The sequence below is a fragment of the Drosophila mojavensis genome, unplaced genomic scaffold (genome assembly GCF_018153725.1).
Source record: "Drosophila mojavensis isolate 15081-1352.22 unplaced genomic scaffold, ASM1815372v1 contig_81, whole genome shotgun sequence".
NCBI lineage: Eukaryota > Metazoa > Arthropoda > Insecta > Diptera > Drosophilidae > Drosophila > Drosophila mojavensis.
This window is the reverse complement of record NW_025318907.1, coordinates 6,196,582-6,208,985: the sequence shown is the minus strand read 5'-3', so window position 1 is coordinate 6,208,985 and position 12,404 is coordinate 6,196,582. Positions and strand designations below refer to the sequence as shown.

Genomic DNA, 12,404 nt, shown 5'->3' with positions numbered 1-12,404 from the left:
AAGTTTTGGTTTGCCGCTGGCAGCTGTTTGCTTTTAATTGATATCGAGTTGTGGTTGTGTTTTACTTGCAATTGCTTGCAACTTGCTGCGCCTCGATTGAATTGCAAGTTTTCAGTATATATGTATATGTATATATATAGATCTGTACTCGTATATATATATATATATATGTAATAATAATATGCCATATTGTATATAGTAATAATAATAATGTATATAGATATATACTATATAATATAATATAATTTGCGAGCTTTTTTTTTTTTTTTTTTTTTTTTTTTTTTTTTTTTTTTAAACAAGTTGGTTTCGTATAATTAATTACAAACTACAATTCGCGTATTTTTTTATTATAATAATTGTTTAATAATAATTTTTTGTTAGTTTCTCGTTTTGTTTTTGTTTGTTTGCGGCTTAAATACTTTGGGCTACGCGTTTGTTTTCTAGGCGTGTCTTTGTCTGTGTGTGTCAGTGTGAGTGTGAGTGTGTTTCTGTGCTCGATCAACATTCGATCTAGGCATTATCTATTAATTTGCTGCTCTATTTATATGTATATATGGATGTATTTATTTCTGGAAGTGTCTGCTGTCGAATTTTGTATGGCCTCTGAGCTGAGTGAGAATGGAACCGATCTGAACTATTTAACTTATGGACTTATGGAATTGCGCTAATTAAATGTTGTATAATAATTTCATAGCTGGAATCTCTTATCATTTTTGTCAAGTGGGCTGCTGAGGCACGACGTCACTTGGTAACGTGGCCAAAAACGCATCTAGCTAAAAATGTATTCGGCTGTGTTTCCTTAGATATCTAGTTCAATAATTGTTAGCGCTCCTAATCGAATATATATATATATATACACCTATCAAGATGCATATATGGTATATGTGTATTTGTTTGTTTTTTTGTGTGTGTATTTCTATTTCTTTTGTGTGTGTCTGTTGTACATATATATATATGTATGTATATAAATTTATTTAACAAACTACTAATTTTAAGGGCTTTATGCACGCTTTTCACTACCAAAAAACTACGCGTAGTATATTTAATTATAAGTTTTCAATATATATATACTAAATTTATATATATTTTTAATGTGTATATATATCTCTATATATATATAATTTTGTTCATTAAATATGTTTTTGTTGTTTTTGCGCTTAATTCGCATTGTTGCTCCGCGTTTGCTCTTGCTTCTCTTTCAAATTTCATATAAACTTAATTGTTACTCAAAAATAATGTACAATAATAATAATTAATAATAACTGTTTCTCCGCTCTAACTGTAAAATTTCTCATTCTTCTGTATATATATGTGTGTGTGTCTGTAAGCAATTAAAATATCACCAATATTTTTGCTTTTACTCTTTTTTTTTTGTGTTTTCTTTTTTCGGTTTTCTACGTTCGCGATTTTCTTTTTTCATGTAAAAAAATGTAAATTAAATTAAATACAATATAAAAAATGTACAATTATTTTCTCTTTTTTTTTTTTAGTTTTTTTTCTTCATCTTTCTGACGCGTTTGTTAAAAAGTTTTCTTTTGTTTTGTTGTTGGTTCCATTTACGTTTTTATCTTTCTTTTTCGTATTTTTTTGTTTTGCTTTTTTTTTTAGTTTTGCTTAAGTAAAATGAAATGTGGGCGGGCGAACTGTGCGCTGGGCGTGGCCAAATTGCATTAAGTACAAGTGCTTAAGTTCTGCGAGTGTATGGGTGAGGGTATATCTATGTGCTTTACTATTTTCTCTTCATTTTTTAAATGTATATATATTTTGTTTTTTTTTTTTTTTTTTTTTTTTTGGGGCTGCTTTTGAATACTTTTGCTCGAATTATTATTCAAATATACATATATACGTGGAAATATATATTTGTAGCTTATGGAATGTTTGCGTACTGGCCGCTGCCGCTGCCACGCCCCCAGCGCTCGCCCGCCTTGGACCGTTGCTGCCCTGTGCCCCAGAAACGAGGCGGTCAGCTCTAGCGGCTAATAATACAGTAAAGTCCCAAATTAAAGTACATCGAAACGAACTTAGCTTCTAAAATTCACACAATCAACAAACAGGGGATGAGGTCTCACGGGGGGAGGCAATAACAACAACAGGCAACAAAAAAATTAAACAAAAACAGGCAACAATTGGTTGGTTGGTTGGTTGGTTGGTTGGTTGGTTATGGTGGCTAGCTTGGTGCTGGTGTTCGTTAGGCTGGTGCTGGCATCCTTTTGATTTCGCATTCTTTCTTTCGCATTCTCTCTATCTGTCTCTCTCTCGCTATTGGTCTACTGCAAAATGTCCTGTATGTTAAAGTTGTCGTTGTCCAGCGAGTTGATCAGATCCTGCGTGGAGAAGTTGCTGTCCACCGGCAGGCTGTCGAGGAATTCGAGGCACAAGTCATTCGAGTTGGCCACCACCGAGTTGATCGTCTGGCTAATGGAGCTGGCGCTCGCGATTGTTGACACGCCCACGCCCACACCAACACCAACGCCGCCAACCGCCTGCGCTGCGGCATTGTTGTTACTGGGTCCCGGCCCGCTCTGGCTCATCTGCAGCAACTGTTGCTGCTGCTGGTGTGTTGTTGTCGTGCTGCTGCTCTGGACGAACTGCTGCTGCTGCTGCATGGTGATCTGCTGCTGGGTCTGGCTCATGTGCATGCTGTTGATCTGCATCTGGGCGGCCATCATGCCGCCGCCTCCACCGCCGCCGCCGCCGTTGCCGCCAGCAGCCGCGCTCTGCTGCTGCTGCAGCAGCTGTTGCATTTGCATGTTGCCGCCGCCGCCGCCGCCTCCTCCGCCGGGTCCCATGTGCTGCTGTTGTTGTCGCATCAGCTGCTGCTGCATTTGCGCGGGCGTCAGCTGCATCTGCGGCCCGTTCGGGCCGGACATCATGCCGCTGTTCGGCCCGTTGCCCGGCGCATTGGGTCCCCCATTGGGCATGAAGTTGCCTGCCATAGAGAGAGCATTAGTTGAGCTGACCCCTCGAGAAACTGCAGTCTGCAGATGCTTACCGCTGTTAAAGCCGCCGGGCCCTTGTCGCATGGGTCCGCCCGGTCCGAAGCCCATCTGCTGCTGCTGCTGCGTCATCATCATGTGGCGCCACTCCTGCTGCGAGCCCATCGGCATGCCATCGGGCGTCACTTGCACGTTCGGCGGCCGCTGCTGCTGCTGAGGTTGCTGCTGCGGCTGCCCGCCGCCGTACGGTCCGCCCATGCCGCCGCGTGGCCCGCCGCCCGCACCACCATGCTGCTGCATGTACATGGCGGCATGCTGGGGTCGCATCATTGGCCCGGATGGCGGGATGGGCTGCTGGGTCATGCGCCGCATGGCCGCTGCCTGGGCTGCGCTGTTGGGGAAGCGTCCGCCGGCTGCGTTGCCACCCACGCCCACGCCCACACCGCCACCGACGCCGCCGCCGCCCACCGTCTGCTGCATCATCTGCGCCTGCATCAGCTGCGCCTTGGTCGCATTGTACTCGGGCGGCGGGGGACGGGCGCCGGACATGTGCTGCTGTACCTGCTGCTGGTGCTGCATGGCCTGGGCACGCATCATCTGCTGCTGCTGCAGGAACTTGGCCTGGCTGCCGGCTGGGACCGGCACCGGGCCACCGTTGCCACCGCCCATCATCATCTGGGCGTTGGGCGCGCCGCCATTCGGATTCATCTGCATGGGATTCATGGGCACACCGGGTCCGCCCATCTGCATGCCCGGCATGCCGCCCATGGGTCCGCCCAGCTGATTCATTGCACCGTTATTGGGCCCCCCTGCGCTGCCGGCGTTGCCGCTGCCTGCCCCAACGGGCACGCCGCCCGGCTGCTGCTGCTGCTGCATCAGCGGCACATTGCTGCCGGGTCCGCCATTGGCATTGGCCGCTGCCTGCGCCTGGGCAGCCGCTGCGGCGGCCGCTGCTGCCGCTGCCTGCGCCTGCGTTTGACGCTGACGCATGTTGGGCGGCACCTGCTGCTGCTGCTGGGCGGCTGCCTGTTGCTGTTGTGCAGCAGCAGCTGCCGCCGCCGCCGCCGCCTGCTGCTGCGTAAAGTTCATGCTTTGGCTTTGGGAGAGCGAGAAGCCGTCGGAGGGTACTGCAATCGGTGATAATTGGATGAGTTCAGATATTTCATTACTCTTGAGAATCCTCGATTCGCTTACCATTTGCATTGTTCATATTTTGATTTGGTTGCTGCTGCTGCTGCTGCTGGGGGCCATTCGGATTGCCGCCATTGCCACCCGGATTGCCGCCGTGCGGCTGCTGCTGCTGCTGCTGTGGATTGGGTCCGGAGTTGCCCGGCTGCTGCTGCTGTTGCTGCTGTTGTTGCTGCTGCTGCTGCGCCTGCTGCTGACTGAAGAAGACGCCCTGCTGCGCGGCAACCGAAACGTTGCTCTTCATGTCGCTGCTCAGGTGCAAGTGCTGCCCAGCAGAGACCTACGGAGAGAGAAGAAGGGAAAGGTGAATTAAAAATCCATAACTGTTAAAGAGAGAAACGAATGCATTTAAGTCAGTTATGTGAATGCGTTGGACGGGAGACATAAGCTCAAATGTCACTGAGTGATATGGAAACAAAGTTCTTAAGAGAAAGGTTGGCTTTAATTAGAGATACATAGATATTAACATTAAATATACTAATTTTGCATTTGTTCTAGCTCAAAGAGTTCAACAATGCCCCTATCTAAGGCATTAATTCGTCACCCATACAGTTTTTATGAACTGACAGGAGCAGACGTGGCAGACCTCATATAGAACATATTCTTCATCAGGGCGAAGAGCTGCGTCGCTGTAGCCATGCCCGTCTGTCCATTCATTCCTCATTTCCTATATCCATTCATCCGTTCGCAAGAACGCAACGAAATAATAAATGTATAAATATACCAATATACGAATGCAGTGCCACAGTATCATTTTTTTTCGATAAATCATATAATTCTATTTGACTTTCTGAGTGTAACACTGCAATAGTAAGAGATTCTAGGTTTACCATGTATGTTCGTGTAATAAATACAGAGACTTTACAATTTACGGATTTTGGATTACCCCGAATTCGCAAAAGAAAGGTTATTTAAAATTCTAATATTTGTGCTCCGACTAATGTAAACAAATGGCATATAGATTATATAGAAAAGTTATCCAATAAACAATATCCCAAAGTATAGCCCATACGTGTATATATATGAGTTTGCTTGTTATATATAAATATGCTTTAAAGAAGCTGAGATTGATTGAAGTATCAGTTCTTTAAAGGCTTCTCTGGTCATCCTTAGTCCAGCAGTCTGCTTATTTTTCATCACTTTAGTTGGAGTTTCGCGATGTTTAAGCTCAACGCCAGTGGTTGGGCTCGACTAATTGCATCCCCGCTGTCTGGCTATTCGCTTTCCTCAACCCTCGTCCCTCTTCCTGTTGCTTACTCCTGACTCACAGGCTTTCCAATTTGCATCAGTTTTGGGCATCCAGTGGAATTTGACTGCCTGAGCCAGAGTCAAAGATTTTGAGGCTAATTCCCGGACACGTCCTGGGCCGTGTAGCACATTAAGGACCTGCCCGCCACCTACTCCACTTGCAGCTGTCATCCCTTGCGCAACGACTGTCAACACCAGCTTCTGAGAGTGTGACAGGGGGGGAGGTTGGGGTTGGGCTTGAATGGAAGTCGGTTATTGCTGTGGGTGTTGCAGACATTGAGTCGACTGCTGAAGCTTATTATCAAGCGCAGCTGCAGTCGCATTCGCAATCGCATCCGCATCCGCATCCGCATCCGTGTCCCATTTGATGGCTAAGCTGGCAAACTCTCACACAGCCAGACACTGACAGCCACAACACAACAACATTGAGGCATAAATCTTTTGGCACTTTTTCAGTGTCTACTTTAGCGGGTGTTCCCCGGATCTTTAGCTTCTGATTCTGTTTCTGCTGTTGCTGCTGCTGCTTCAAGCCCGCTCCTAGTTCATATTCATATTTGCAATTTATTTGTTAGTCGTGTGGAAAGGCCTAGCACCACCAGGAAAGGGGGCTAAAGTGGGGTCAACTGCGTGGCACATTTCAATGCCAAGTGCTGGAGCTCGTGTTGTTGCCAACTGAACTGTAAACTAGAGATGGGCGCGTGACAAGGCACGCGACATCCTTCAAATCAATCACGATGTATATGTTTCATGTGAATGACGTACAGGAGAATCTAGATTAGCATAATAAATAAATACAAATATATAATAAGTATATATCACAGCATTTCCCTCTCTAGGCTGGCATATCGTTTAGCCCTGGCCAAACACCTTGTCTCTAGTTCTCGCACTCGTCCTCGTCCTCGTCCTCGCCCTCGCAGTCGTCCTCGTTCTTGTCCTTAGCCTCGTCTGTGTCCATGTCCGCGTCCACATCATTGTCAACTCTATATTCGAGCCGACGCGACGCATAGGCCAGCCAATAAATCTTGGCGACACGACTTCAACGTCGCTGTCGCAGTCGCAGTTGGCGTCGCAGTCGGCGTCTCTCGATGACCTCGCCTGGCTGTTGGTTTTTGGCGCACTAAGCAACTTTGTGGCCTCTTTGGCCATTGTTGTTGTAATTGCTTGTTGGTTTAATTTATTGCGTTTTTGTGGCACACGCATATGCATGGAGAGTGCGTGTGTGTGTGCGTGCGTGAGTATGGCATAAAGTACACTGATTAAAAGTCATGGACTCGCTGAGCTAATTGAAGTTTAGTGCCAACAGCAACAACAGCAACAACAGCAACAACAGCAGCTAACGCCAACTGTTGCCACAGCGAACGAACTCACAGCAGCCCACTATAGACACGCCCAATCCACCTCTCCAGTCTCACCCAGCCAGCCGCCTCCTTTCATAAATCATTTGCATGCCACTGGCAAAAGGTGTGAAATGCGTTTGCAAGCGCCGCACGTGAATGCGTCTGCGGCAGCCCTTTTGATGAGCAGCTGCAAATTTGCCTGCAAACTGCACATTGCGTATACGCACTGTATACCAGGATATTTTGTTTGTTTTTAAAAACAGTTACAAATATATGAAGTGCATCAAATTTATATGCCTAGACTTTAGAATTGCACATAATTAGTCAACCTGAGATCTGATTGCTCTATTAAATTTATATGAAAGGAAGATATATAAATTTTCTCATTGAATGAACAGGCAAATGACTTGGAATTTTGCCCTGAAATACACTGCAGCAAATATCGACTCGAATATTCGAGTCTGATCACGATATTAGTTACGTAAAAGATATAGAATATTCATACATAATATATAGAGCAGGCGGAGCAATAACTAAATGAATATTCATTCATATCACAGGCCAGACTAATGCCAAATACTCATATTAAGGAGTAGAGCTCGACTCGCCCCTTGGGACATGCCTATATCAAAGTGAATGTTTGATCGATTTAATCAGAGCGGCGGCAGGTGAGTGAGCAGCAGTGCATTCGCTCTGCTTCGCTTCAAGTAATTTACTTTAAAGAAATCCTTTGTAAGGACTCAATAACTAAGTCATTGGGCAAACAAAGTGGGCGAACATACTTTTACTAGCATACTTCGGGGCGCAGCTCGAGGTAACGACGGGCGGGGGAGGGGCAGAGAATGGCAGAGGGAGTGGGAGGGGAAGTAGATGTGGGTGGCAACACGAAGAACGACTTCATAAAACAAATCATTACAGCAGCTTTCATAAAAGGACAAACATGGGCACAGTCGAAGGACCAGGCTTAAGCCAGGAGAGAGCAGAGGTTAGAGGGTTGCGTGAGTGTGTGTGCTAGCTGTCGGGCAACGGGACTACATACATAAAATATCAATAAAAAAGTTTAAAGGTAACTGCGACGACTTGGCGCGAGCGTTTGGCGACGTAACCACGAACAGGAGCAGAGCCAGGAGCTGAAGCAGTAGAAGAAGCAGCAGGAGTCTCTCTTACTTTCTCTCTCTCTCTCGCTCTCTCTCTCTCTCACACTATGTAAGCCGTGCGCGTAAATCCTAAGCTATTACCCCAGCGCCGCCATATTGATTGCGCTGGAGACAAACCGGGCATCCCACACACAAGCCACACACACACACACACACATACAGTGAGGACTCGTAAGCAGGAAATGCGCATTTGACAAGCCAAAAAGATTGCCGCATGTAGAGCGCGCGACCCTACCCCTACCCCAAGCAAAAGGACTGATATTTGAGCAGAGGGCAACTTGAATGCTGCTTGGATAGCCAGCCCAGTCATACGAAAGAGCAGGAGCAGGAGGTGGGGCTGTATGCCTTGCATATAGACTTGACAATGATATATGTGACTATGCCACAATGTGTGCTGCTGCTGCTGCTGCTGCTGCGAGTGTGTGACATGTGTGTGTGTGTGTGTGTGTGTGCGTTGGGGTCGCTCTACAAAAAGAAATGAAACTTCAACTCAGCCTCGGGGGCTGTTCCGTCTTATTGGCCCCCATATACACACACGCAGCCACCCACACACACACACACACACACACACACAAGAACAGTTGACTAGTTGAAAACTGAGAGCGCAACTGTACCAAACACAAATCAACACAATAACAAACTTGTTGCCCAGGCACTTAAAATAATTGAAAATGAATATGAGAAAAGGCAACTTTATATAATGATATATTTATCTAAGTATTTATCAAATGCGTTTCAAAGCTTGACAACTGTTAATGCTGAGATTACAGACTGATAATGGCTCAATGCGGCTTAACATGTTAATGTTCCATATGTTAGCTTTACCCCTAACAGCAGCAATGTTAGCAACAGAGAAGTCTACAGTCTGGCTTACAGACTCTGTTATCGTAACATATGTTCTCTATATTAACTTAACATAAGTTAAACAACTAATAACTTCGAGTTATAAGCATTGAGACATTTATTTACAGATTCTCAATCTGTTGCATCACAGATTTATAACAGCTTTATATTAATTATATCAGCCCCACATAGAATTTCTCTTACAGACTGTATGAACTAAATGGAATAAGTTTGGCTCATTGATCCACCGAGTTACATCAAAGCTGGCAGCGATTCGCTTACACTTCTTGAGCAGAGGATGAAGGATAATTGGAGTTGGTATAAGTGCGCGTACAGAAGGCAATTGAAACAAGCGAAGCAACAGCCGCCCACTCATCGAACGATGCACTTGGCAGCGGCCCAGCCCCAGAGTCAATGAAATTAGCAACAAAACAGCAGCCCCTGCAGCCCCCGCCTTCTCACAGGGAGAGACAACAGCCGCCACCCCGATGCGAACTGCCTTTGCGCCGTTTTTCTTGATGTTTTCCCTTATTTGTTTTTCTTTTTGTTTTTGGCACTGAAGCCAAAAAATCTAAATGAAGCCAAGAGAATGTGTCGTCCTGGCCAGGACTCTAATATTCCGGAGAAGGGGCGCCGCAGCAAACAGGAGGAAGCGTCTCTGTCATTGGATATTTGTGTGACATAAACTAGCTGCTCCTGCCTCTGCCTCCGTCCCTGCAGGAGGTGCACGTGATATTTAACGAAATTTTTGACAACGTCTAGTGAAAAGAGCGAGCGAGAGATAGCGAGTGAGAGAGACGCAGGAGAAATCTCATTTAGCGAGGCGTTAAAGCGAAGCGAATTTGATTTTTAATTGGCAATGACAGCCGAATAAGGAGCTGCGCACTAAAATGTTATTAAGCATAAGCTTTAATGCCATTTAGCGACTTAGTCTTTGGCAAATAGAATAGATGTGATTGGATGAATGGCAAAATAAAGTTTGGAAATTTATCCTGATACTTGAAAAGCCAATAGGAAAATCTATTATGGATTAATTCAATTGCTATCGATTTTAGTTCGATTTTTTTCTTTCTAGAGCTTAGCTTGTAGCCGATAAAGAGAAAATTTATACTATATGATAGGATGATATCATACTACCCTAATATCATATTAGCACACTATTTCACTATCATTACATTATTCTATATTATTACTGATACAATCATATCACAAAACCAGTTATCCTACTAACTAGCTAACTACTAAGTGCTACTATTTGATCAGTAATCTGTCTGTTGGCATATTGATGATAAGTTTTTCAGTAAGTATTTTTATTCAGAACTTATTCAGCGTTATATTATCTTCATTGTCAATCAGACAGCCGCAACATATTGAAAGCTTTGACATTTTAGAACTAATCTATAAGTATATAGATTCTATCTCTCTCTCTCTCTCGTCTTTTTCTCCCTCTCTCTCTCTCTCTTTCCCTTTGAGTCTTTCTCAAGTCCATACTTTTGTTTCTCTCAATCAAACAGTTAGCCAGGCTTTATGGATATTCTCTAGACCACATAGCCATTCTCAATTCGAATCTCTCGGGTAATTGCCAACTTTCATCAGGTCCAACGACAACAACAACATCAATAGCAACAAGCAGAGAAAAGCTGGCAAGTTTGAACGAGCGGTGAGTGGCCCAAAGGATTCGAGTAACAGGCTCGAGGGTAAATGTCAATATATGTATGAACACAAGACAGAGGCAGCTAGAAGCACAGTTAGCAGCAAGAGCAAAAGAGAGAGAGAGAGTGAGAGAGGGTGCTCTGTATGTGTGTGTGTGTGAGTGAGGGGGGAGCAAACTTTTGATACAGTTGCAGTTAGCACACACAATGCAAGCGAACCCTTTGGCCCTCAATGCAGGGCACACAGTACAGACACAAAGCGCTCCCAATCTCAGTTACAAAACACAGCTCCCTATCCCCCACCTTAATGTGTGTGTGTGTGTGTGCTGCAGCATGTCAATGATCATAAATTAAACTTGCAATAATTATAAATTAAATTTTGGCATAAATGGGCATGAGAGCGCCATATGCAAAAAGCAAGGCAGGGGAACGGGGCACAGCTAGGGGAGCAACGGGACCCGCTTACACTAAAGAGCCCCCTTTCCAAAATGGGGCTGCTCTATTGAAGGCTACAGAGTGAGCGAGACAGAGTAGCAAAACATGCAACGTCTGCCCCGCCTCCAGCCACAAGTGAACTGCACTACATCACAGACTGTAGTTGTGCATGTGTGTGTGTGTGTGTGTGTGTGTGTGTGTGACGTGTGTGAGGGTGGCTAGGGAATTGTCCGCTTAAATCATTTGGGCTGCTTTGTGGGCCGTAGTGCATTCGATTTGTTACTTTGTTGGTTTAATTTAAAGTCCAGCTCATTGGACAACATGATACAGAACACACACAGATACACACACAGCACACGTACACGCACACAGGTACACAGCTGTAAAATTTATGAATGCATTTTAATGGATACCTTGTCAAAGTTAATGGCCCCGTAACGAACATCCTGCAAATGACCCGACAAAAGCTGCAAATAATACAAATCACAAAAAACTCAGCCTCTCAGTAAAGCTATAGCGGATATACCCTTAATTAGAAGATAATGTAAACAATAAGGTTGAACTATCAATAAGTTCTATATCTTCTATGTATCAATCAATAGTCCATTCCATCCCTCAAGAGCGAACAGTGAAACAAATTCCCAACAATAGGTTAAAGACTTCTTCGATTTCAAATAAAACAAAAAGGGAACTATTTTTATGATTCTAAGAAATTCACTCGAGTATATTCGAAATAATTAACCAAAAACTTGTTTTACATCGATTCCACGAATTTTCATTCATTAAAATAACTTTCAATTGGTTTACCAAAGATTTCTAAAGTTACAAAGAGTATCGATTTGAGATAATTGGAATCATTACTAGAGGTTCTCTAAAATAAATGATTTGTTTGCCTTATATGACGTCAGAATTCAATTTAATTGAAAAAATTCTTCCCTCTAATTGGCTGAGAAACGGCTGAAAGTCATTTAAAGATACTTATTTATATATATCGCCATTGCGTGCCGTTCCTAATGAGAAGATAATGAGAATAACAATGAGCTGAATGCAATTTCAATCTGTAATTGGCTTATGAGCGATCGCAGCATAATATCGTATAGATACCAATATGATGACTATATAGCAAGCTGGTATAAGAAAATATACGTTTATCGCGGACTACAGCGATAACGTTTTGATAATGGCTAATAAAGCTCGCTGAGGTGAGTCAGAGCTAAAGCATCTCATAGATAAAGCAGCTGCATGGCAACAACAAAACAAATTGAAATCAAAATAGCATTGAGAAGAATTCTTTGCTGAATGACTCGTGTGCCACAGCTGTGTGGCGACTGCAGCAGAGACACAGACTGAGACAGAGAAAGAAACTGAGGCAGAGGCAACAGCAGAGGCGCAGCAAGCGGCAGAAACAGCTAAACAAACATCTGTGAGCATATTCCCAGTAAGAAAAACGCCTCAGAAACGCGCGCGACTCGCGGCTGACTCACAGCGCGCTTTCTGGCTGCTATGCGATATTAAAATGCCAAACGAAACGTGCCAAGTGCCTAGCGAAGAAGAAGAAGCAACTAAATGCAATCCATAGCGAATGCAAGCCGGAGCAGGGGAAGAGAG

The 12,404-nt window shown here is 44.3% G+C and overlaps 1 protein-coding gene across 3 annotated transcripts in view; it reads right to left on the bottom strand.

Moving 5' to 3' along the window:
* Nucleotides 1–1,679: 1,679 nt before the first annotated feature.
* LOC6580858 (neurogenic protein mastermind) overlaps nt 1,680–12,404 on the bottom strand; it is a 92,795-nt gene continuing 82,070 nt past the window's right edge. For all 3 annotated transcript variants that reach the window (XM_002006621.4, XM_044011310.1, XM_044011311.1), the window contains 3 exons: nt 4,131–4,404; nt 2,993–4,063; nt 1,680–2,929 (listed from right to left, as the gene is read on the bottom strand). In XM_002006621.4, coding sequence (XP_002006657.2) covers nt 2,268–2,929; nt 2,993–4,063; nt 4,131–4,404 — 2,007 coding nt within the window. In that variant the 3' untranslated portion in view covers nt 1,680–2,267. The remainder of the gene's footprint in view (nt 2,930–2,992; nt 4,064–4,130; nt 4,405–12,404) is intronic.